Below are 26,193 nucleotides of genomic sequence, written 5' to 3' on the forward strand. Positions count from 1 at the left end.
GATGCAAGAAGCTCTCTAACCAGGTCACTTCTGGAAGATCCACACAAAAGCTCAGTCGGGTATGGTTTTATTGGCCGTATCAAAAGTGAGCAGAAATCAAATAACTGCTTGATCCCTCTGGTACCACCCACTGAGAGGAGGAGAAAAGTCATTTAGTTCCAAGATAACCTTGGTTCCAGGCTAGATACACAGGGGCCCTTGGGGCAGCTGCATCACCAACTCCGGAGCAGTCTCTGGAGGTAGGTCCAGAGGATTAACACGGAAGTGTCCCAGTCCCCCAGCGCCCCAGCTCCCAGCACCCCGCTCCAACCCTAGCCGTGGATACTTTTGGCCCTTTAACAAATCGCCACCTCTGCTCGCAGGACTTGATCCCATGTGTGGGCTCCAAGGCCTTGTCTGGCCCACACCTTCTTTAGTGTCTCTCATTTCCGGGTCCTGGCTTCCTCCTGGCTCCAGATGAGAATGTGGTAACCTAGGAGGAATGAGACCAGTCTGACTTACACCTTCCGTTACCAGTCTCTCAGAGCCTGGGGCTGGCCTGCAAACCTAGGAATTGGTAAAGAAATACTAGGAAGGCCAGGCACAGTGGCTCACACCTGTAATCCCAGCACTCTGGGAGGCCGAGGCGGGCGGGTCATGAGGTCAGGAGATCGAGACCATCCTGGCTAACACGGTGAAACCCCGTCTCTACTAAAAAAATACAAAAAATTAGCCGGGCGAGGTGGCGGGCGCCTGTAGTCCCAGCTACTCGGGAGGTTGAGGCAGGAGAATGGCGTGAACCCAGGAGGTGGAGTTTGCAGTGAGCCAAGATCGCGCCACTGCACTCCAGCCTGGGGGGACAGAACGAGACTCCATCTCAAAAAAAAAAAAGGGATACTAGGAAACTGGCCGGCATGGTGGCTCACGCCTGTAATCCCAGCACTTTCAGAGGCCAAGCCGGGCGGATCACCTGAGGTCAGGAGTTTGAGACCAGCCTGGCCAACATGGTAAAAGCCCGTCTCTACTAAAAATATGAAAAAAATTAGGTGGACGTGGTAGCAGGCACCTGTAATCCCAGCTACTCGGGAGGCCAAGGGAGAATCTCTTGAACCCAAGAGGCGGAGGAGGTTGCAGTGAGGCAAGACCATGCCATTGCACTCCAGTCTGGGCCACAAGAGTGAAACTCCATCTCAAAAAAAAAAAAAAAAAGAAATAAAGAAATACTAGGAAACTGGACAGTAGCCAGGCATTGCATGACCAAGACAACGCCAGAGGCATGGAGGGCCTCGGCTAAAGAGACCACTGTCTCCCAGCCATCTTCTTCACGGGCCACTGCGCTGGGGTGAATGTGGCAGGGCAGGGCTGAGGCTGGCCCACACTGAACCTTGGGAAGTAGGATTGGGCTCGGCAAGTCAGATACATCCTCTTCCTACTCACCCATTGCAGAGGCCAGCGTGTCCCCCATGGGATTGAACTCATTGAGCTGCAGAGACAAGAGTGTCAACATGAGGAAAGGGTGAAGGTATTAGCAGAGACATAGAAGGGCACACAAAACCTAATTTCTGGTCATTTTTGGTCAATAAAGTAGGTTGAATCCCTGCTTCCTCCCATCATTATTTGAGGGCCCAAGCCTCACCGAACTGATGCCAGAAGATTCTGGGTCATAGAGCTGACACATCATCTTCCCTGAGTTTCCATCAAACACATCGATCGTCCTCAATTCATAGGGGGTACAACTTTTGAAATTAGGATCTGGGTATCGGCCTACGACAATGAGGTTGTAGCGAGGATGCCAGGCTGCCTAGGAGATGGAGAGGCCGGTCATGAGAGTAAACGCAGAACATGACCAAGAGGGACATCAAAAACAAACATCAACAAAGAGGGACATCAAAAGTATTCTTTGGGCCGAGCGCGGTGGCTCACTCCTGTAATCTCAACACTTTGGGAGGCCGAGGCGGGTGGATCACGAGGTCAGGCGATCAAGACCAAACATGGTGAAAGAAACGCTGTCTCTACTAAAAATACCAAAAAAAAAATTAGCTGGGCGTGGTGGCACATGCCTATAGTTCCAGCTACTCGGGAGGCTGAGGCAGGGGAATCACTTGAATCCGGGAGGTGGAGGTTGCAGCGAGCCAAGATGATGCCACTGCATTCCAGCCTAGGGGACAGAGCAAGACTGTCTCAAAAGAAAAAAAAAAAAAAGGTATTATTTGCCAGTAACAAGCCAACCTAATAATGGAGGTAAGTCTTACAGAAAACGACAAGAATGGTTTTTGGTTGTGTTTGCCTCTGCCATTGCACATTTTTAATGCCTAGCTGGCCTCCCTGGCCCTTAGGGCAGCTTCAAGCCTTCTCCTTCACTTGCATTTCCTAAGATCATGCCAACTCATAAACGTTTTCACCTCAGCCTGACCCAGATATTAGCCTAAGAGGTCAGCCTACAATAAAGCAAAAGAAGCCTCTGGTGACCAAAACCTAACAGGACTTCAGTTCTGGAGGAACCCCACTATCATCCCACCTCCGTCAGCATGAATTACTAAGAGTTGAGTATAAAATTGCTACTGGCTAAAAAAGAGAAGGAAACCCACGTTCCCCACCTCACCCCACTAAAAACAAATCTGGCAGTTATTAAAATGACAAAATTGGATGGGATTTTCCTAATTAAACTTCTCAAGGAAGTTTTGAAGGAGGAAAGACATGGTTAGCAGGAAGGAAGAAATAGTACATGCAAAGGCTTAGAAGTCACAAATCACAGGAAGCTGTAATGACTTACGACACCTGGCTAGATACAAACTGGGACATGGGGACAGATGGATTATTAGGAACACTGATGGATTAACAGAAACACCAACTGGGGAAGGATTCTTGACATTATTTATTAAGAGCTTGGATGTGATTGAGGTACATGGGGGCCACTCAATATTCAATCATCATTTATTGAGTACTTACCAGTACTTACCAGGTGCTGGGCATGGGGCCAAGTGCTTTAAGTATACTGACTCATCCTCACAACAACCCTATCAGTTAGAGACTAGTATTCCCTTTTTGCAGATGAGGAAACAGATCCAAAATATAAATAATTTGCCCAAGGATTCTAACCCGGGGGGTCTGGCTGCTGGAAACTGGTGCTCCCCACCACTCGGCTGAACTGACCAGAGAAGTACAGGCATAAAACCTGAAGATCGGAAGAGGATCTGTAGTTTTGGAAAAGGATGCAGAACTAGCAGAGCTCAGGCTGCATGGGGGCTCAGGCAAGAAGACATCAAAGGACTTGAAAGCCATTAGTCTTGGGGACTAAGGATAGAGAAGCTATTAACAAGACCCTGAGAAAAGGTGGGAAAATAAAAGACTTATTTTTATTATTAGAAGCACTGAAACCTGCAAGACAAACTAAGAAGGCAAAGTTGCCAGGCGTGGTGGCTCATGCCTGTAACCTCAGCACTTTGGGAGGCCAAGGCGGGAGGATAGCTTCAACCTAGGAGTTCAAGACCAGCTTGGGCAACATGGCAAAACCCCATCTCTACAAAAAATAAAAAAATTAGCTGGGTGTGGTGGCGCACACCTGTAGTCCAATCTACTCCCGAGGCTAAGATGGAAGGATTGCGTGAACCCAGGAGGTTGAGGCTGCAGTGAGCTATGTTTGTGCCACTGCACTCCAGCCTGGGTGACAGAGCAAGACCCTGTTTCAAGAAAAAAAAAAAAAAAAAAGGACCAGCTTGGAAAACACAGAAAACCCCGTCTCAAAAAAACAAAAAGCAAAAAAAAAAAAAAAAAAAAAAATACACAAAAACAAAACAATGAGGCAGGAGGATCGCTTGAGCCTGGGAGATCAAGGCTGCAATGAACCATGATTGCCCCACTGTACTCCCAGCTGGGTGACAGAGTGAGACCCTGCCTTTAAAAAAAAAAAAAAAAAAAAAAAAAAAAGGTGAAGGTTTGTGGGTCAACTGTACACAGGTAACTGAAGCTGAGAAGACAGAACCGAGGGTCAGGATCTTAGAAAATGCTCACCGTGAGATCAGAGCTGGGCTGAAAAAACTCAGAAAAATACCTTATCAGAGAGACAGAAAGAAAACTCAACCATATGGGATGGCAGAAGTGGGATAAAAGGAAGAGAGAGAGCCAAAGGGTAAGAGATGCTCTGTGCTTAGGCCAGGAGCGATCTGGGGTGGCAGGCTTACCACATCAGCCCTTCCCCACCGTGGGCAGACCTGCTCCAGCCTCATGATCACAGCTTCCTTCTGTGAGCTCCTTCCGGCCGCCACTCACCTTGATGGGTGTGAGGTGCTGGAAGTGGCGGTGAGGGTGCGGGATCAGGCCCAGCGGGCAGTCCCACTGGGAAGCAGAGTAAACTCGGATCTCGCTCTTCTGGTCCGTGGTCAGGAGCCGGGCTCCATCGGGACTGAAACAAGCTGGCAAAGTGAAAAGCCCCTGAGCTGAAGGAACCACGAGCCCCCTGTGGTCCTGGCCTTGCAGGCCTTCTCCTGCAGGGGTACCCTCCCTACCACTCCTCTCTAGACAGGAGCGGAAGGGAAGAGGTGAATCTGGGCTGTGAACAACAACAAAATGCTGGTAACTCAGCAGTTGATGGGGACAGCCACAGCCACAAAGGTTCCCAGACATCAGCTTGGCAGATGCTCTCAGGGGTAAAGGTTTGTGGTAGTGGCTTCCATGCTGAGGGAACACCCCAGCAGCAGTCAGATAGGCAGGGTCTGCGGGAGAGATGAGGTCTGGGATGTCACACCTGCGTTGACAGGATGCCTGTGCGGCAGCGAGTAGAGGAAGCTGGCTTTCCCTCTAACCTGGCGCAGGTCCCAGATTTTCACTGTTTGATCTACGGAGGCTGTGGCCAGGAACCAATCACAGCTTGGGTTCAGGGCCACATGCGTCACTTTCTTTTTGTGCATTCTGAGATTCCAAAGCTGCAGAGAAGAGCTCGGTTCAGGTGGGGACACAGAACCGAGGCGGGGATGAGGGAGGGAAAGGCAGGACCTGGGAGAACGCACCTCTTTGCCGTCCATGTTCAGCAGGATCACGTTCCCCACGTTGTCTCCTGTGACCACCATTCGGCTACTGGCGGACACATCCAGGCTACAAAACCAGATGCTGGAGGGAAAGACTGTGTTGTGAGACCCTTGGGGACAGAGATAGGCCTGTTTACTCACTGTTGCCGCTCCAATGACTAACCCACAGTGGGCATTCAATAAATATTTGTTGAATGAATGAATAACTGTCTTGCCGTGGATTCCTAGCGAGGAACATTCAGACTGCTCTACCGTCTAGAGGGAATGGGGTAATGGGGCTCAGAAATCTGTCCGGTTACTGCTGGGCCCAGGATCCCCAGCTCCTAAGAGTCTCTGAAGCAGACAAAGCTCAGACCATAAAGCAAGCCCCAGGGCACGCCTACTCCCACCCCCCCGGGTTCTGAGCAAGCCTCTTTTACTGCTCTCTCCTTTCACTCTCCACCCTTTGGGCCAAAGAAGACACAAGCCAAACAGGGATTGCCTGACTCTGTTCCTCAGAGCTGGCTGGAAAGGCACTTCTGCCACCTTCTGAACACTGAGGGAAAAAACACACAACCAGGGGCTCTTCTGGTCCCTCAAACCACTGGACTGGGAGGCTAACGAGGCGGGTGCTTCAGGGATCCTGCTATCCAGCCAGAGGAGCTCAGCTCACAGTTTTTCTCTCAAACCCTCAAATCCATGCTACACTGACTTTTGCCATCCCCTATGAATATCTTCAAGCAGGAAGATTTCTTGCGGAAAACTAGCCTGGAGCCTCGTCTATCCAATCGCCTGCTGAATTGCGCGTGCACTCCTCATCCCTGCAGGACAGCCCAGGATCCCATCCAATGCTAGTTACACCCCAGCACCCTCACTTAATTCCTCAGGGAGCAGTCAGAGTCCCAGTTCTAGCTGGAAATCAAAGTGACGAGTATTCTGTAACTTATTCTTTTTTTTTGAGATGGAATTTCACTCTTGTTGCCCAGGCTGGAGTGCAATGGCGCAATCTCGGCTCACTGCAACCTCTGCCTCCTGGGTTCAAGCTATTCTCTTGCTTCAGCCTCCCATGTAGCTGGGAATTACAGGCACCTACCACGACGTCCGGCTCATTTTCTGTATTGTTAGTAGAGATGGGGTTTCACCATGTTGGCCAGGCTGGTCTTGAACTCCTGACCTCAGGTGATCCACCCACCTTGGCCTCCCAAAGTGCTGGGATTACAGGCATGAGCCACCACACCCAGCTGCATTCTGTAATTTCTCCAGCCACCTTCTCTTGGGAAGTCCAGAGCACTTTATGGACAAGATTCCATCCATGTAAGCTTCCACCCAGGAACAGCTCAGGTCATTACACCAGTGAGTGCAGGGAATTCAGTCTCAAGTTCTTAGCTGCTGCTCCATTCTCTAGGTGGCTTTCTGGGCCTGTGCCATGCTGGCTTATCTAGTGAAGGTCAAGGTCTAGTCTAATACAGGTATGACTTACAGAAGAGCTGAGGCTCCAGAACACCTTCCCAAAGCAGTAACCCACCTGGACCAAAGTGAGGGTGGCCAAGGAGCAGTTTGAGAAAGAGAAAGAAGGGCGGAAAGTGGCTGACATCTTTCCTTTCTTCCCTGTGCCAGGTTGGGTTAAGGAAATGGGATCTGGATGCTCTTGCCGGAACTACACCTAAGCTTAGAAGCCCTTTCCCCTCCTAGTTAAACTACTCACTTGATGGTGTCTGAGCTGGCAAAAACTCGTAGAATGTTGCCTTTAAAGTCTTGCAGCCTAGTTGTTCCCTCCATTGAGGAGGCGTAAAACTGGTTGGTATTGAGAGGGTTAAACTTCAGCCCAGTGATGCTCCCTCCAGCTCCAATCTAACACGAGGAAGGAAAAAGCCAGTGAGTGATGATGGGCCTGGCAGTGAGGAACCAGGACTGGGCACACGTGCTGCGCTGTCACAGAAGCACTAACGAGCAGTGCGTGGGGCCAGGTCAGCTTGGACACCTAAACACTAGGACGCTCTCCACAGGGCCTTCACTTCTTTTTCTTTTCCTTTGAAATAGGGTCTTTCTCTGTCACTTAGACTGAAGTGCAGTGGCACGAACACGGCTCACTGCAGCCTCAATCTCCCGGGCTCAAGTGATCCTCTCACCTCAGCCTCCCAAGTAGCTGGGACTACAGGTGCACACACCATACCCAGTTCATTTTTGAATTTTTTTTTTTTTTTAAGATGGGGTTTTGTCATGTTGCCCAGGCTGGTCTTGAACTCTTGAGCTCAAGCGATCTGCCCACCTTGGCCTCCCTAAGTGCTGGCATTACAAGTGCTAATTTTTAAAAAATTGTTGGTAGAGACAGGGTCTCATTGTGGTGCCCAGGCTGGTCTCGAACTCTTGAGCTCAAGCGATCCTCCTGCCGTGGCTTCCCAAAGTGCTAAGATTACAGGCATGAGCCACTTTGCCTGGCCTGTTCTTTTCTTTCCTTTCTTTCTTTCTCTTTCTTCCTCCCTCCCTCCCTTCCTTCCTTTCCTTTTTTTTTTTTGTTTTTTTTTGAGATGGAGTCCCACTCTGTCACCCAGGCTGGAGTGCAATGGCGTGATCTCGGCTCACTGCAACCTCCGCCTTCTAGGTTCAAGTGATTCTCCTGGCTCAGCCTCCCAAGCAGCTGGGATTACAGGTGCCCACCACCACGCATGGCTAACTTTTGTATTTTTAGAAGAGATGGGGTTTCACCATGTTGGCCAGGCTAGTCTTGAACTCCTGACCTCAGGTGATCCGCCAGCCTCAGCCTCCCAAAGTGCTGGGATTATAGGCTTGAGCCACTAAGTCTGGCCTCCCTTCATTTCTTAAGGCTTTATTTTTACTTTCTTTTTTTTAATTAACATATAGCAAATTTGGGGTATACAGTTCTCTGAATTTTAACTATGTATAGATTTAAATAACCACCACCCAAATCAAAATGCAGAACATTTGCAACAGCCCAAAAACTCCATTGTGCTATCCCATTGCAATCACACCCTCCCCTTGCCCCCAGCCCCTGGCTGATCTATTCTCTGTCACTATTGTTTTACCCTCACAGAATGTCCAATAGACCGGGCACAATAATCCCACCATCTGGGAGACTGAGGCGGGGGGAACTGCTTGAGGCCAGGAGTTCAAGACCAGCCTGAGCAATATAGGGAGACCCCCCCCCATCTCTACAAAAAAAAAAAAATAAAAATATAAATAAATATAATAAATATATATATATAGGCATGGTGGTAGGTGCCTGTGGTTCTAGCTACTCAGAAGGCTGAGGTGGGAGGATGACGGAAGTCTGGAGGTCGAGGCTGCAGTGAGTTGTGATCACATCACTGCACTCTAGCGTGGGTGACAGAGCAAGATCCTGTCTCTAAAAATAAAATTAAATTAAATTAAAAATAGAATGTCGTGTAAATGAATTAGGCAGTATGCAACCTTTTGAGATTGTCTTGTTTCATGTCACTCATCATGCCTCTGAGATTCATCCGAGTTTGCTGTATCAACAGCTCATCTCATTTTATTGCTGAGGTATTCCATTTTATGGATGTGCCCTAATTTGTTATTCCCACAGTGCTTTCTTTAGAAGGGCTTCAGCTCAGAGCAGTGGCGGAGTCAGGAGGGCAAGAGTCAGATCTGTGCCCCTTCCTATTCTTCCAGTCATCCCAGAAAATTATGATGAAAGTAATCATGATAATATCAATGGCTTAACCTTATTAATTGCTTACTGTGTGTATTAGGCACTATTTTTTGGGGGGGATTTTCTTTCTTTTTTTTTTGTTTTTTTTTTTGAGGCGGAGTCTCGCTCTGTCGCCCAGGCTGGAGTGCAGTGATGCAATCTCGGCTCACTGCAAGCTCCGCCTCCCGGGTTCATGCCATTCTCCTGCCTCAGCCTCCTGAGTAGCTGGGACTACAGGCACCCGCCACCGCGCCCGGCTAATTTTTTGTATTTTTAATAGAGACGGGGTTTCACCGTGGTCTCGATCTCCTGACCTTGTGATTCACCCACCACGGCCTCCCAAAGTGCTGGGATTACAGGCGTGAGCCACCGCGCCCGGCCTCTTTTTTTTTTTTTTTTTTTTGAGATGGAGTCTTGCTCTGTCGCCCAGGCTGGAGTGCGGTGGCGCAACCTCAGCTCACTGCAGCCTCCACCTCCTGGATTCAAGTGATCCTCCTGCCTCAGCCTCTTGAGTAGCTGGGATTACATGCCCATACCATCACACCCGGCTAATTTTTGTATTTTTAGTAAAGACGGGTTTCACCATGTTGGTCAGGCTGGTCTAGAACTCCCAACTTCAGGTGATTGGCCTGCCTCAGCCTCCTAAAGTGCTGGGATTACAGGCGTGAGCCACTGTGCCCGGGCAGGCACTGTTTTAAGAACTTCACATCCCCAAGATGTAAACTTCTCCACTTCTCCGCCTTTCTCCACCTTTTCCACTTCTTCCTTACGCTGCAGCTATCCCAGCCTCATAGAACTGTACAAGTTCCTCTATGCAACAACCACTTAGCTATCGCAACATACTAATTGGCACGTTCCCTTCCCTCTATAAAATGTTCTAACCTCACGGTCATTCTAATGCTCACGGTCTACCAAATGCTTGCTGGTAGTATGATAATCATCTGCTCCCTCCAGTTGAGTTCTATGCTTACCAAACCAAGGGTTGGTTGTAGTTGTTCTCAAATCTGTTTATTCCAGTTGCATCTTTTATTGTAATTAATACCACATTTAATTAAGCATGTAAACTGATGAAATACGTACAAAAACAAAGGACATTGTTACTTCTACAAAAGCCGTGTTGAAAGCTTTGGGAGAACTCGGTAATGAGTTGCAAAAAGAATAGCCATTGGCTGGGCACAGTAGCTCACATCTATAATCCCAGTATTTTGGGGGGCTGGGGCAGGAGAATCGCTTAAGGCCAGGAGTTCAAAACCTTGATGCAGTGGTGCAATCCTGGCTCAGTGTAGCCCCGACCTCCTGGGCTCAAGCTGTCCTCCCGCCGCCTCAGCCTCCCAAGTAGCTGGGGCTATAGGTGTGTGTCACCAGTTTTTATTATTTATTTATTTTTTTTAGAGACGGGGTCTCACTATGTAACTCAGGCTGGTCTCAAATTCCTGGGCTCAAGCAATCCTTCCACCTCAGCATCCCAAAGTCCTGTTACAGGCATGACCCACTGGGTCTAGCCTCTATAAAAAATCATTAAAAATCAGCTGGGAGTGATGGTGCACACCTGTGCTCATAGCTATTCGAGAGGCTGAGGCGGGATGATGACTTGAGCCCAAGAGTTCAAGGCTGCAGTAAGCTATGATCCTACCACTGCATTCCAGCCTGGGCAGCAGAGCAAGACCCTATCTCTATTGGGAAAAAAAAAAAAAAAAAAAAAAAAAGAGCCATCAAATTAAGCATGGGGTGAGACACTTATAAAAGATTAAGGTAATAAAACTGTAAAAAGAATCTGCAATCAGATTGCTTCACAACTGTCTTTACTTTGTATACTGAAAATCATAATTTCTTATCAATGTTTTCAATTCAAATTCAATACCACAGAGTTGATTTGAGTTTCTCTCTTTCCTTATTTATTTATTTATTTATTTATTTATTTATTTATTTATTTATTTATTTTGAGACGGAGTCTCGGTCTGCCGCCCAGGCTGGAGTGCAGTAGCCGGGTCTCAGCTCACTGCAAGCTCCGCCTCCTGGGTTTACGCCATTCTCCTGCCTCAGCCTCCCAAGCAGCTGGGACTACAGGCGCCCGCCACGTCACCCGGCTAGTTTTTTGTATTTTTTAGTAGAGATGGGGTTTCACCGTGTTAGCCAGGATGGTCTCGATCTCCTGACCTCGTGATCCGCCCGTCTCGGCCTCCCAAAGCGCTGGGATTACAGGCTTGAGCCACCGCGCCCGGCCTCTTTCCATATTTATAATTCCCTTCTTTGACAGTGAAAAATGTGGTTCCCATTATACTCAATATACTTACATATTTGATTAATCTCCTTGTATTTAACCAGTCTTCCACTATTGCAGCCACACACTCCCCAAATGCACGTCTTCCTTAGGATGCTTGGACTTTTACCCTCCCGAGGGCACAATCACCTTCTCCTCTCTCTCCACTCCCTCAACCATGCAGACACAACTTCCTTGCCCACATCAGGCGCCACAGCAGCCCCTCTCCATGCAAAAGCCCTGCTCACCCCACTTGACTCCGCCACCCCACTCTAGACCTCCCTGTGGGTCAGCCTCCTTACCTCCGCTTCAGACTTCACTATTCCATGCCCGGCCTCCTCTACTCTCCACCCCTTCCTGCACGGATGCCCCTCTGATCTTGCTTGGGCCTAGTCTCTATGTACTGAGCTGACACCTGCCACCTGCCATCCACCTCAGCTTCAGGGGCCCCAGCATCTGGTACTTCCAGCACTGTAGCCTCCCTACTACATAAACATCAATCTTGCTTGATCCTACCTAATGATTCTGGTTTGAACTGTTCAGGAAGGGAAAAAGAAGATGATGAAAGAGGAAGATAGATAGATAGATAGATAGATAGATAGATAGATAGATAGATAGATAGATAGAATTTTTTTTTTTTTTGAGATGGAGTCTCACTCTAGCCCAGGCTGGAGTGCAATGGTGTGATCTCAGCTCACTGCAATCTCTGCCTCCCAGGTTTAAGCAATTGTCTAGCCTCAGCCTCCCAAGTACCTGGGATTACAGGCTCACGCCACCACGCTTAACTAAGTTTTGTATTTTTAGTAGAGATGGAGTTTCATCATGTTGGCCAGGCTGGTCTTGAACTCCTGACCTCATATGATCTGCCTGCCTCAGCCTCCCAAAGTGCTGGGATTACAGTCATGAGCCACCAGACCTGGCTGAGGAAGAGATACTGATCTTTCTTTTTTTTATTTTTATTTATTTATTTTTTGAGACAGAGTCCCACACTGTTGCCCAGGCTGGAGTGCAGTGACACAATCTTGGCTCACGGCAACCTCTGCCTCCTGGGTTCAAGCAATTCTCCTGCCTCAGCTTCCCGAGTAGCTGGGATTACAGGTACCTGCTACCATGCTCGGCGAATTTTTGTGTATTTTTAGTACAGACAGGGTTTTGCCATGTTGGCCAGGCTGGCCTCAAACTCCTGACCTCAGGTGATCTGCCCACTTTGGCCACCCAAAGTGCTGAGATTATAGGAGTGAGCCACCGCACCCAGTTAGATATTGATCTTAAATCCTCCCTCTCCACAGACTAGAAAACGAAGGAATCATTCCCAAGCTAATGAGGGCAACATAATCTTTTTTTTTGAGACAGAGTCGTGCTCTGTTGCTCAGGCTGGACCACAGTGGTGCAATCTCGGCTTACTACAACCTCTGCCTCCTGGGCTCAAGCAATTCTCAGAAATCAGCATAATCTTTTTTTTTTTTTTTTTTTTTGAGACGGAGCCCCACTCTGTTGCCAGGCTAGAATGCAGTGGCGTGATCTCGGCTCACTGCAACCTCTGCTTCCCAGGTTCAAACAATTCTCCTGCCTCAGCCTCCCAGGAGTGCTCCACCACACCCAGTTAATTTTTGCATATTTAGTACAGACTGGGTTTCACCATGTTGGCCAGGATGGTCTCCATCTCCTGACCTTGTGACCCGCCCGCCTCGGCCTCCCAAAGTGCTGGAATTACTGGAGTGATCCACCGCGCCCGGCCAGAAATGAGCATAATCTTGATACACAAATGTGACAAGGATTTGGCCAATTTTACACATGAACACAGATGCAAAGATCTTAAAATATTTGCCAACTCAATCCAGTAATATTTAAAAATGATAAATACATCATGGCCAGGATGAACTTATTCCAAGAATGCAAGGTTGGTTCACTATTAAAAATCAGGCTAGCTTAGCGTGTTGGTAGGTGCCTGTAATTCCAGCTTCTTGGGAGGCTGAGGCAGGAGAATTGCTTGAACCCGGGAGGCAGAGGTTGCAGTGAGCCAAGATCACGCCATTGCATTCCAGCCTGGGCAACAAGAGTGAAACTCCATCTCAAAATTAAAAAAAAAAAAAAAAAATCAGGCATCAAAAGAAACAATCCACAGAGTGAAAAGGCAATCTATGAAGTGGGAGAAGATATTTTCAAATCATAGATCTGATAAGAGGTTAATATCATGGCCGGGCACAGTGTCTCACACCTGTAATCCCAGCACTTTGGGAGGCCGAGGTGGGCGGATCACCTGAGGTCAGGAGTTTGAGACCAGCCTGGCCAACATGGTGAAACCCTGTCTCTACTAAAAATACAAAAATTAGCCGGGCGTGGTGGCTCACGCCTGTAATCCCAGCTACTCAGGAGACTGAGGCAGAAGAATTGCTTGAACCCGGGAGGTGGAGATTTCAGTGAGCAGAGATTGCGCCATTACACTCCAGCCTGCACGACAGGAGCGAAACTCCATCTCAAAAAACAAAACAAAAAAAAAACAAAAAAGAGGTTAATATCCAGAATATATAAAGAACCCCTACAAAACAACAACAAATAACCCAACTAAAAGCAGGCAAAGAGGAGTTCAAGACCAGCCTGGGAGACTAGCAAGACCCAGTTTCTATGAAAAAAAAATTTTTTTAAGTTAGTAGGTCCTTTCTGTAAGAGACAGCGAAAAAAACAAAATAAAACAAAGTTAGCAGGGTATGGTGGCAAGCACCTGCAGTCCCAGCCTTAGCCAGAGTGGCTAAGGCAGCAGGATGACTGGAGCCCAGAAGCTCGAGGCTGCAGTGAGCTATGATCATGCCACTGCACTGCAGCCTAGGTGACCAAGTAAGACCCTGTTTCAAAAAAAAAAAAAAAAGGCAGAGGACTTGAATAGACATTCCTTCAAAGAAAATATACAAATGGCCAAGAAGCACACGTAAAGATGCTCAACATCACTAATCATTTGAGAAATGCAAATGAAACTACACTGCTATCACCTCACATCGCTTAGGACGGCCACTATCAAAAAAACAGAAAAGGCTGAGCATGGTGGCTCACACCTGTAATCCCAGCAATTTGGGAGGCCAAGGCAGGTGAATCACCTGAGGTCAGGAGTTCAAGACCAGCCTGGCCAACATGGCAAAACCCATCTCTACTGAACATACAAAAATTAGCTGGGCATGGTGGTGTGTGCCTATAATCTCAGCTACTCTGGAGGCTGAGTCAGGAGAATCAGTTGAACTTGGGAGGCAGAGGTTGCAGTAAGCTGATCCTATGCCACTGCATTCCAGCCTGGGTGACAGAGGGAGACTCCACCTCAAAAAAAAAAAAAAAAAAAGAAAAGAAAAGAAATGTGGGTGAAGAAGTGGGGAAGTAGGAACATTTGTACACTGCTGATGGGAACGTGAGATGGTATAGCCAGTATGGTAAACAGTATGGTGGTTCCTCAAAAAATGAACAACAGAATTACCATTTGATGAAGCAATCCTACTTACTGGCATTAGCCCCAAAGAACTGAAGTTGGGGTCTCAAAGGGATATTTGCACACCCATATTCACTGCAGCATTATTCACAATAGCCAAAAGATGGGATCTTGCTGTGTTTCCTAGGCTGGTCTTAAAGTCCTGGCCTCAAGAGGACCCCCAGCTTCAGGCTCTCAAAGTGCTGAGATTACAGGCATGAACCATTGTGCCCAGCTAGAAATCATCTTTATTTTTATTTATTTATTTTTGAGACACAGTCTCACTCTGTCACCCAGACTGGAGTGCAGTGACGCCATCTTGGCTCACTGCAACCTCTACCTCCCAGATTCAAGCATGATTCTCATGCCTCAGCCTCCCAAGTAGCTGGGATTACTGGTGAGCACCACCAGACCCAGCTAAGTTTTGTATTTTTAGTAGAGGCGGGGTTTCATCATGTTGGCCAGGCTGGTCTGGAACTCATGACCAAAATGATCCACTTGCCTTGGCCTCCCAAAGTGCTAGGATTACAGGCGTAAGCCACCGCGCCCGGCCTAGAAATCATCTTTAAAGTACTGAAGAAAGAAAGTTGCGAACCAATATATGGTACGTGATAAATAAATACAATTTTAATTCGTCAATTAAAAAATAAAAGTTAAATAATTTTAAAACCTGTGAACCTAGAATTCTATACTTAGCAAAAACATCCTCCCCCAAAATAAAGGCAAAATACTTTTTGAGACAAACAACAGTGGAAGGTATTCATCAACAATCTGCATTATAAGAAATATGAAAGGAATTTCTTCAGGCAGAAGGAAAATATTACCAAAAGGAAATCTGGATCACATGAAAGAATGAAAGCACTGGAAATGACAATATGTGGGTAAATAGAAAAGCCTTTTCTCATTTAAAAAGTATCTTTAAAACATTCCTATTCTATAATCCAGCCATTCCACTGCTAAGTATTTACTCAAGAAAAATGAAAACATATATCCACACAAATACTTGTACGTGAATGTTCACAGCCACTTTATATGTTGCATTCAAAAACTAGAGAAAATTCCAAATGTCCTTCAACAGGTAAATGAATAAACTGTAGCATATCAATACAATGCGACTGGTTGCAGTGGCTCACGCCTGTAATCCCAACACTTTGGGAGGCCGAGGCAGGAGGATTGCTTGAGGCCAGGAGTTTGAAAGTAGCCTGTGCAACACAGTGAGACCCCTGTCTCTACAACAAAATTTAAAAATTAGCCAAGTATGGTGGCCTGTGTGTGTAGTGCCAGCTACTCAGGAGGCTGAGGTGGGAGAATCGCTTGAGCCGAGGAGGTTGAGGCTATGCTGAGCCATGATCATGCCTGCGTGACACAGCAAGACCCTGTCTTAAAAAAAAAAAAAAAAAACCAGCCGGGTGCAGTGGCTCACACCTGTAATCCCAGCACTTTGGGAGGCCGAGGCAGGCAGATCACGAGGTCAGGAGATCCAGACCATCCTGACTAACACCGTGAAACTCCATCTCTACTAAAAATACAAAAAAATTAGCCGGGTGTGGCGGTGTATGCCTGCAGTTCCAGCTACTCGGGAGGCCGAGGCAGGAGAATGATGTGAACCTGGGAGGCGGAGCTTGCAGTGAGCCGAGATCGCGCCACTGCACTCCCGCCTGAGTGACAGAGCAAGACTCTGTCTCAAAAAAAAGAACAAAAAACAATGAACCATTATTCAGAAAGATAAAACAAAAAACAAAAAAAAAACTACACATAAAAATGTAGATAAATTTCAAATAATTATACTGAAAGAAGTTAGAACAAAAATAAAAGAGCATATATTCTATGATTCTATTTATATATAATTCTAGAAAATGTAAATTAATCTCTAAAAATAAAAAGTAGATCAGCAGTTTACAGTGAATAAGATATTGGGTAGAGAGGAGTGGATTACAAAGGGGCATAGATAACACATCTATCTCTTACACCCCAAATATACTACAAAAGGGGGGAAATGTGAGTTATTTTAATTGTGGTAATGGCTTCACAGTTGTACACATACGTCAAAACTCATCAAATTTTACAATTTATTTATTTATTTACTTTTTTACTGCTCCTATGGAGTAGGACTACCCCATAGGCTGAGAACAGCCAAACTGTACACTTAAAATAGGTGCAGTTTATGTCCACTATACCTCAATAAAGATATAATTTAAAAACCCCAGGCCAGGTCCAGTGGCTCACGCCTGTAATCCCAGCACTTTGGGAGGCCAAGGTGGGTGGATCACTTGAGGTCAGGAGTTCGAGACCAGCCTGGCCAATATGGTGAAACCCCATTTCCACTAAAAATATAAAACTTTAGGCCGGGCACGGTGGCTCAAACCTGTAATGCCAACACTTTGGGAGGCCAAGGCAGATGGATCACCTTAGGCTAGGAGTTCAAGACCAGCCTGGCCAACATGGTGAAACCCCGTCTCTACTAAAAATATAAAAATTAGCTGGGCGTGGTGGTAGGTGCCTGTAATCCCAGCTACTCAGGAGGCTGAGCCAGGAGAATCACTTGAACTCGGGAGGCAGAGGTTGCAGTGGGCCGAGATCACACTACTACACTCCAGCCTGGGCAACAGAGTGAGACTCTGTCTCAAAAAAACGAAACAAAAATTAGCTGGGTGTGGTGGTGCATGCCTATAATCCCAGCTACTTGGGAGGCTGAGGAAGAAGAATTGCTTGAACCCAGGAGGCAGAAGTTGCAGTGAGGTGAGATCACACCACTGCACTCCAGCCTACGAGACAGAGTAAGATTCAGACTCAGAAAAAAAAAAAAAAAAGTGTACACATGCACAGAGGGATGCTGAAAATGGGGATTTTGGATCATATTTAATTTATTTTCTATACTTTTTCTGTATTTTTTTTATGTAAGAATACATTGTTTTGTTTTTTTGAGAGATGGAGTCTCTCTGTGTCGCCTAGGCTGGAGTGCAGTGGCACCATCTTGGCTCACTGCAATCTCCACCTCCCAGGTTCAAGCGATTCTCCTGCCTCAGATTCCCGAGTAGCTGAGACTACAGGTGTGTGCCATTACTCCTAGCTAATTTTTATATTTTTAGTAGAGACAGGGTTTCACTATGTGTTGGTCAGGCTGGTCTTGAACTCCTGACCTCAGGTGATCCACCCACCTTGGCCTCCCAAAGTGCTGGGATTACAGGCGTGAGCCACTGCACCTGGCCCCATACATTGTTTTTATAATAGTAATAAAATTAAGCTATCTTCATTGTGAAACTGTAATACATGTTCCCTTGCCAAGGGCCTGAAGAATGTAAAGGTCACAGCCAAGGTCAGATGACTAAAGAAGTGACAAAATAAGGCACTGTTACTCCTCCAGTAACTGGTCTCAAATCAGCATTCTGCTGTCAGCATCTGGGAGTAAAACCAGACAGTTCTCCTCCAGACTGCCATACCCTTCCTTTGCTCCAACCTAGTTCCCTGCAACTGCAAGTCACGAAATTCAGTGCCTAGACAAATCTTCATTACAGTGTAAAGAAAGTTTACACTGTAAAGAAAGTTACATGCATGTCAGAAGGTGATGCAAAAAAAAAAAAAAAAAAAATCTCAGTCTGGCACAAGTTCAAAGCACTTGTCATTACCCTGTTAGTCAGGAAGATCTTCCCCTAGAATACCCTACACTGCTTCTTCCCATCTCCAGGCATAAGCTAAATTCCTCTATTCCCATGTCCTAGACTCCTGGAGAAAACAAGAAAACAAATTTCTTCCTGTCTGAGCTCTGGGTTCTGACTTCAACTTCAAGCTGCCTTATTGGCAGTCACCTGCCTCTTTAGCTAGGCAGGAAACCTACCCCTCTCTGTCCACGGCATTCCTCTGACTGCCTTTCTGGGGGCTTCTGGCACTTGTTCCTTGAACACCCATCTCACACCTTGAATTCCAGTCTCCCATACCTGTCTAACCTGGCCTTTTCTGGTGGGCTGCTCTCCAAATCCCTCCACTTAAGAGACCTCCTCCTAGGTTCCCCCCATCTCTACCTTTAAACCAGAGTTAGAAAAATAGTGGGCTGAAGCAGAATTCAGCGGAGATGTGTGTTTAATTTTATTCAGGGCTAATATTAAGAAGTTCTAGAGGCCCGGCACAGTGGCTTAGCCCTGTAATCCCAAGCAATCTGGGAAGACAAGACAGAAGGATTGCTTGAGGCCAGGAGTTTGAGACTAGCCTGGGCAAAGCAGAGAGACCACATCTCTAAAAATTAGCCAGGCATGGCGGTGCGTACCTGTAGTCCCAGCTACATGGGAGGCTGAAGCTGGAGGATTCCTTGAGTCAGGGAGGTGGAGGCTGCAGTGAGCTATGGTCGTGCCACTGCACTCCAGCCTGGGTGACAGAATGAGACTCAAAAAATAAAAAAATAATAAAATAATGAAGTTCTGGAGACTGGTTACACAATTTATCTAATGCCATTGAACTGTGCACTTAAAAATGGTTATGAAAGTAAATTTCATGTTATATGTATTTTATCATTATTTTTAAAAAAGTTTTAAATGGCCAAGGTGATAAATTTTATGTTACATGTATTTTACAATTTTTTTAAAACTCATGATATTCGACATTTGAAAAATGAGGATTTGTGGCTTTGTTTGAAAAAAATCACATCTTATAGCACAAGACCTACATTTTTGCACAACGGTCATCTCTAGTTTACCCCTGATGCTACCACCATACATTCTTTTTTTTTTTTTTTCCCGCTCTGTTTGGCTTCTGGAGCCATGTAAGTTTGTGACTCCTGCTCTAAACCCAGTGTCACTTTTCACAGCACAGCCCTCCAATGTTAGCCACCAGCTGGGCTGGCTAAAGGTCTCTTAGAGGGGACGACACACTCACCCCTCAGCAACGGATGACAAACTCTGACACAACAAAGACCATCTCCAAGAACTCTATGCCAAACCTCACCCAATCACACTACGCCCTTCCTTCTTTTCTCTCCATTTACCTAATACTGCTCCTCCTCGCTCATCCATGGAGTCTTCTCTATTGACTCCAATTCACAAGGGGTTCTTCCTTCTTTCATATTCTGTAGCACTTGGCATCTGTATTGTTAATTACCTCATATGTATACTTCCTATCTGCTCAATTACACTTCAAGCCCCTCATTCATTCAACAAATATAAAGCAGCTACTCTAGGCCAGACTGTTCCAGGCACCAGGAATAGAGTGGTGAACCAGACAGGCACGGTCCCTGCCATCAGTGGGCAAACACATACAAATAAGCATCAGATCTCAGACACTGGCCAACACTTGGGGGAAACATGAAGCAGGGTCATGATACAGGGAATGACGGTGGAGGAGTGGGATCTACGTTATGAGTAAGGACCACCAGTGAAAGCCTCTTTGAAGAGGTAGAATCAGCAAAGACCTGCATGAGAAGACGCCAGCCATGAAAAGACCATGGGGAAAAGCACTCCAGTCAACGGGAACAGCAGTTACAGAGACCGGGTTTCAGGAATAGAAACAACTGGTGTGGCTACAGCATAGGAAGTGAGAAAAGACAGTGGTGTAAGATGAGGTCAATGTGGTAAGAAGGAGCTTCAATTCTTCTTTTTTTTTTTTTTTTTCCTGAGATGGAGTCTCACTGTTGCCCAGGCTGGAGTGCAGTGGCACGATCTCGGCTCACTGCAACCTTCGCCTCCTGGGTTCAAGCGATTCTCCTGCCTCAGCCTCCCAAGTAGCTGGGACTACAGGCGCACGCCACCACATCCAGCTAATTTTTTGTATTTTTAGTAGAGATGGGGTTCACCATGTTGGCCAGGATGGTCTAGATCTCTTGACCTCGTGGTCAGCCTGCCTTGGCCTCCCAAAGTGCTGGGATTACAGGTGTGAGCCACCGCGCCTGGCCCAGAAGGGACTTCAATTCTATGGGTGATCAATAGTCTATATCTTCTAGTATTTTAAGGGCAGGCATTAGAAAAATATATATCATCACCATTTACGTATTTGAAAATGCCCACAGTTACTTTTGATCCCAGTCCTCTTCCTGACAATTACTGGATGACATCAATATCCTTTTCATTCCTTCAATAAACACTCCTTATTTTTATTTTATTTTATTATTATTTTTTTTGAGATGGAGTTTCACTCTTGTTGCCCAGGCTAAAGCGTAATGGTGCAATCTCGGCTCACTGCAACCTCACCTCCCGGGTTCAAACGATTCTCCTGCCTCAGCCTCCTGAGTAGCTGGGATTACAGGCACCTGCTACCACACCCAGTTAATTTTTGTATTTTTAGTAGAGAGGGTTTCAGCATGTTGGCCAGGCTGGTCTCAAACTCCAGACCTCAGGTGATCTGCCCGCCTCGGCCTCCCAAAGTGCTGGGATTACAGGCGTGAACCACCGCGCCCGGCCAACAAACACTTCTTTAGCACGACCTGGCATGGGGAACTGCTCACCCCTTTGATGAAGGTGGGTTTGTCCTTGATGCCAAAATTCCAGAGCATGATGTCTCCCCCTTTGGAACCCACAGCCACAGTGCTGGGGTGAGTCGGGTGCCACGCCAAGGATGTAGCCCTCCTGTCAAAGGGAGCAGCCTTTTGTAATATCCGGTAAGAATCCAGAGTGTGCAAAAAGGACTGCTGGAGCCCCTGCCACAGAGAGAAATGAATTAGGTTGAATTAAAACCCAAGTTCTGGGTAAACTGCCAATCTCTGCCTCCTTCATAGATGAGCCCTAGAGCCAAGTCCTCCCACGAAAGGAAAGCTAACTGCCTGCCCTGTGCATGAAAATATTTGCAATGTACATGAACTAATAATCTGGGAAAGCAAAAGGGGCAGAGTGCATTCCAGCTGGGACCTTTACAACATAAGACTTTTTTACCTGGCTGAGTGCCCAGTAGGCCAGTCACCACAGTCTGGGTGATCCGACCACTCTGACAAGCTGGTGAACCAAGCCATCATCTAATTTGGGAGCATGCAATAGTAAAAATGCACGTGCAAACCCTTGAGGACTTGAGGCAAAAAATGCCTTACCTGCTGGACAGATGGCCAGGAAGCTCTGCCCAGCTTATGCTGGTGGAGGGTCCTGACGATGCTGCGGCATGGCGGCAGGATCTGTGGGCCAGCCAGCCCCGCCCAGAGGCAGTCTGAGTCACCTCTTCTGCTAGGACCTGCCAAGCAGAACAGACATATTTTCCTCTCCAATCTCACGAAAGGTTTTTCTGCTGAATTCCCTGAAAGGAAGCCTTGTTTCATGCGGCATGGCTAATCTCTGTCTCATCATCTCCTGAGGCCTTTCCATGTCTGTGCGGTCTCACCCAGCACCAGAAATAAAAAAAAAAAAAAATGAGTAGGGATTTGGCCCCTTCCCCAAAATACTCCCCCAAACAGTAAGACTGAAATGAAAGTAAATACAATCGTGCAGGGTTCCTGAGACCCCAGCCAAAGAAACACACAAGAATAAAGTACAGTGCAGGACTCTTCCCAGTTTGGGCTGCAAAACGAGATGGGACTGGGTCACAATTTTATAAATCACATATAATGCACAATAAAAATATTTTAGGGCAGCATGGCAGAAGTCACCTTTTAGGAAAAGAAGGAATAGGAAGGCCTGAAAAATGCTCTTAACTAGGTTACTTCTGGGGAGGTGAGTGAAATTAGAATAGCAATAAAGCAACAACTCCGGATCACCAAACTTGTATTTGAGGACCCAATCACTATAGGTCCGACGTCCTGACAACCAATTCTTTCTTCTCATGGACAAAAACCACTTGATTAACAAGCCCCAGCTCCAGTTTTTGAGTGTCTCGAAACTCCTTATAGCCCCAGGTTCAAGCCCCAGTAAACCTCAGAGAATGAGCTTTCTAAGGAGGGAAGGAATTGGGGGCTCTCACAACTGACCACCTAGGACGTGCAGCTAACAAGCGTGACTATGAAATCCAGCACACACAGTGCCAGGAAAGGTAGGATTCTCTGAAGCCGTCCAAACTGTGCAAGAACCCTGCTACAAACAAGGAATCTGACAAGTCCGTGTGTCTGTTGTTACGGAGCTCGTCTGCTTCCTGTCACCTGGCGGGAGAGGTGTTGAAGCCTAAACGCTCTGGTGTCAAAGAACCTGCAGGTAGAATGCACAGCCGGAGGCATCCGTGACCTGCGCCGGCCTCGGGAGCCTCGGAGCACCCATCCCCCGCTGCAGCCTCCTGCGCGAGCACCCCAAAAGGCGGAAATATTCAAGCAGCAGGCACAGGCAGTACCGGAGCCCTTCGCACAGAGCTTCTTGGCCTCGGGCTCCAGCTCCCGGGGACTCCTGCTCCTCTTGTTCCGGGGGCGTAATACAATTTCGGAGGTCTTCTGGGTTTCTGGGCGTTTCTTGGGAGCCATCGCGTCCTCCGTGCGAAGGGGTACTGTGCTCTATGCGAAGATCATGGAGGGAGGATTGAGAGACCTCTGGGGAGAAACAAGGCGGGGACTACAAAACTGCGGGGCCACAGGTAGCCGAGCTAAGCCAACTTCCCGCCAAACATGCCCAGGGCTTGTTCAAACCGGCTCGGAGCTCCGGCCCCACCCGTCTAGGAGACCCCGCCCCTTCCTGGAAGGCGGGGGCGCGGGGAGGGGGCGGTGCCAGCGCTCTCGGGAGGGGCGGGAACTGCGCCAGGACCTGTGCCAGCCCGGGTCAGCTGACCTGCCCGGAGCAAAGATGGCCCCTGGGTTTATGTTTTAGTTTTTCAGCCACAGGGTCTGGCTCTGTCGCCCACACTGGAGATCAGTGGCGCGATGATAGGTCAGTGCGGCCTCCACCTCCTGGGCTCAAGCGATCCTCCCACCTCAGCCTCCTAAGTAGATGGGACTACAAGCGTGCGCCACCACGCCCGGCTAATTGCTCTCTCTTTTTTATTTATTTTTTTCTTTTTCTGGAGAGACGGGGTCTCGCTATGTTGTCCAGGCCGGTCTTGAACTCATGGGCTTAAGTGATCATCCAGCCTTGGCCTCCCGACACGAACCCTCCTCAGAGGAGGCGCTGCCAGGCCTCTGCGGGTCAGAGGAGGAGGCCTGGTGCCAGCGAAGGCCCTGGCTCCCGCCTTGCAACTGGTGATGACGCCCGCTTGGGCTTTGGGATTGGCTGTTAGCTACAAGGTACTGTAGTTGGGGCGTGGCGGCTTTGTAGAGAGCTGGTGCCTTTCCTAAGTTAGAAGTTGGGCTCTACCAGCGGTCATCTTTGCAGTCGGAATCCAGAAACTACAGCCCCATCGAATCCAAGCTGCTTCTCTGTGAAGGGAGAATGATTAGAATGCCTTGCCTTTTTTTTTTTTTTTTCTTCTAGAGACGTCATCTTGTCTTCTGTTACCCAGGCTGGAGTGCAGTGATGTAATCACAGCTCACTGCAGCCTTGACCTCAAGGTTCACTGATCCTCCCACCTCAGCCTCCCAAGTAGGCTTGCAGACCTGCATCCTCAAGCCTGACTAATTTTTTTATTTTTGTAGAGACAAGGTCTTGCTATGTTTCCCATGTTGGTCTGGACCTCCTGGGCTCAAGTGATCCTCCCACCTCGGCCTCCCAAAGTGCTGGGATTCCAGGCATGAGCCACCGTGTCTGACCCTCACTGTTTGTTTGTTTGGTGGTTGGCCGGTTTTTGTTTGTTTGTTTGTTTTTTGAGACAGGACCTCTCTCTGTCACCCAGGCTGGAGTGCAGTGGCAGGATGTGGGCTCACTGCAGCCTCGACTTCCGGGGCATCGATCCTCCCACTTCAGCCTCCCGAGTAGCTGGGACTACAGGTGCGTGCCACAACACCCAGCTAAATTTTGCATTTTTTGTAGAGACAGGGTCTTCCTATGTTGCCTAGGCTGGTCTAGAACTCCTGGCATCCATCCACCTCGGTCTGTCAAACTGCTGAGATTACAGGTGTGAGCCACCATGCCCAGCCTCCTCACTGATTCTTTTTTTTTTTTTTTTTTTTGAGATGGAGTCTTGCTCTGTCGCCCAGGCTGGAGTGCAGTGGCACAATCTCGGCTCGCTGCAATCTCTGCCTCCCGGGTTCTAAGCAATTCCCCTGCCTCAACCTCCGGAGCAGCTGGGACTAGAGGCGTGCACCACCACAGCTGGCTAATTTTTTTGTGTTTTAGTAGAGACGGGGTTTCACCATGTTGGCCAGGATGGTCTCAGTCTCCTGACCTCGTGATCTGCTTGCCTCAGCCTCCCAAAGTGCTGGGATTACACCATGCCCAGCCTCTCGGCCTCACACTGCTTTTAACTAAGACTAGCCTAACCTGTTGAGTGTCCACCTAGGAGCAGACTGGGACAGTGATGGGCCAGAGGGCATGTGGCCAGTGGGACTTAGAACTCCTACGCTCTGGCTTCAGCCAAAGTCCAAGTCTTGAAGGTTCCGAGGTGAGGCCACGCTGTCCTGCCTAGCCTGAGAAGAGACAGTTTGGATGCACCCTAGTTTCTGCAAAGAGGTAGGCAAAGCCCTTCTGCAAAGGGCTTACTCAGACACTGCTGGGCCTTTCCTCCACCCACTAAGCCCCCTGCCTGACAGTTTGTGACCTCCTGGGCTCAAGTGATCCTCCCACCTCGGAGGATCACCTGGGAGGAGATATACAAAAATGCATTAATGGTAGGCAATCGTGTTGGCTCAAGCCTGTAATCCCAGCACTTTGGGAGCCTAAGGCAGGTGAATCACTTTAGGCCAGGAGTTCAAGACCAGCCTGGCCAACGTGGTGAAACCCCGTCTCTACTAAAAATACCATCAGGTGTGATGGCTCATGCCTGTAATCCCAGCACTTTGGGAGGCCAAAGTGGGCAGATCACTTGAGGTCAGGAGTTCGAGACTAGCTGGACCAACATGGTGAAACCCCGTCTCTACTAAAAATACAAAAATTAGCTGGGGCGTGGTGGCAGTCGCCTGTGGTCCCAGCTACTCAGGAGGCTGAGGTAGGAGAATCGCTTGAACCCAGGAGAGGGAGGCTGCAGTGAACCAAGATCATGCCATAGCACTCCAGCCTGGGCAACAGAGCAAGACTCCATCTCAAAAAAATAAAAATAAAAATAAATAAAGACAAAAAAAGTAGCTGGGCATCATGGCACGCACCTGTAATCCCAGCTATTCAGGAGGCTGAGGCAGGAGAATCACTTGAACCTGGGAGGCAGAGTTTTCAGTGAGCTGAGATAGCATCACAGCGCTCCAGCCTGGGTTACAGAGTGAGACTCCATCTCAAAATAAGCAAACAGATAGTAATAATAATTGTTTAATGCATTAATGGTAGATCCTGCTCTCAAGGATTTTTCAGACAGATAGGGACAGAAGATGTTACCAAAATCAACTCTTGGTCCGGTGTGGTGGCTTATGCTGGTCATCTCAGCACTTTGAGAGGGCACGGGAGTAGGATCACTTCAGCCCAGGAGTTGGAGACCAACCTCAGCAATACTGAGACCCCTGTCTAAAAAATTAAAAAATACACAACTTAGCTAGGTGTGGTAGCACGCGCCTGTAGTCCCAGCTACTTGGGAGGCTAAGGTGGGAGGTTCGCTTATGCCCAGGAGTTTGGGACTGTAGTGAGCTACGATTGTGTCACTGCACTCCAGCCTGGATGACAGAGGTTTACCCTGTTTCTTTTTTTTTTTTTTTTGAGATGGAGTCTCGCTCTGTCGCCCAGGCTGGAGTGCAGTGGCCAGATCTCAGCTCACTGCAAGCTCTGCCTCCCGAGCTTACGCCATTCTCCTGCCTCAGCCTCCGGAGTAGCTGGGACTACAGGCGCCTGCCACCTCGCCCGGCTAGTTTTTTGTATTTTTTAGTAGAGACGGGGTTTCACAGTGTTAGCCAGGATGGTCTCGATCTCCTGACCTCGTGATCCTCCTGTCTCGG

At 47.8% G+C, this 26,193-nt stretch overlaps 1 protein-coding gene across 2 annotated transcripts; it reads right to left on the reverse strand.

The window, feature by feature from the left end:
• Nucleotides 1-50: 50 nt before the first annotated feature.
• DDB2 (damage specific DNA binding protein 2) lies at nt 51-22,904 on the reverse strand. 2 transcript variants are annotated; one of them, XM_023215679.1, is made up of 10 exons: nt 22,587-22,904; nt 21,367-21,503; nt 20,791-20,982; nt 6,688-6,833; nt 4,986-5,085; nt 4,724-4,901; nt 4,249-4,391; nt 1,616-1,780; nt 1,417-1,462; nt 51-472 (listed from the first exon to the last, which is right to left on the reverse strand). In XM_023215679.1, exons 1-10 carry the CDS (start codon nt 22,711-22,713, stop codon nt 423-425), a joined length of 1,284 nt encoding a protein of 427 aa, XP_023071447.1. In that variant the 5' UTR covers nt 22,714-22,904; the 3' UTR covers nt 51-422. The 2 variants fall into 2 exon arrangements, with proteins under 2 accessions (XP_023071447.1, XP_023071448.1); XM_023215680.1 differs by lacking the exons at nt 4,249-4,391; nt 4,724-4,901; nt 4,986-5,085; nt 6,688-6,833.
• Nucleotides 22,905-26,193: the final 3,289 nt, after the last annotated feature.

The sequence above is a fragment of the Piliocolobus tephrosceles genome, chromosome 13 (assembly GCF_002776525.5).
Source record: "Piliocolobus tephrosceles isolate RC106 chromosome 13, ASM277652v3, whole genome shotgun sequence".
NCBI classification, from domain to species: Eukaryota; Metazoa; Chordata; class Mammalia; order Primates; family Cercopithecidae; genus Piliocolobus; species Piliocolobus tephrosceles.

Bases quoted from the DNA above. Each gene is read 5' to 3' on its own strand.
- DDB2 (XM_023215679.1), bottom strand. From the start codon at position 22,713: ATGGCTCCCAAGAAACGCCCAGAAACCCAGAAGACCTCCGAAATTGTA. The intron at 21,504-22,586 runs GTACTGCCTGTG...TCTGCTTGGCAG, and splicing joins GCTCTGTGCGAAGGGCTCCG to GTCCTAGCAGAAGAGGTGAC. The intron at 1,781-4,248 runs GTGAGTGGCGGC...TCCATCTCCTAG, and splicing joins AGCACCTCACACCCATCAAG to GCAGCCTGGCATCCTCGCTA.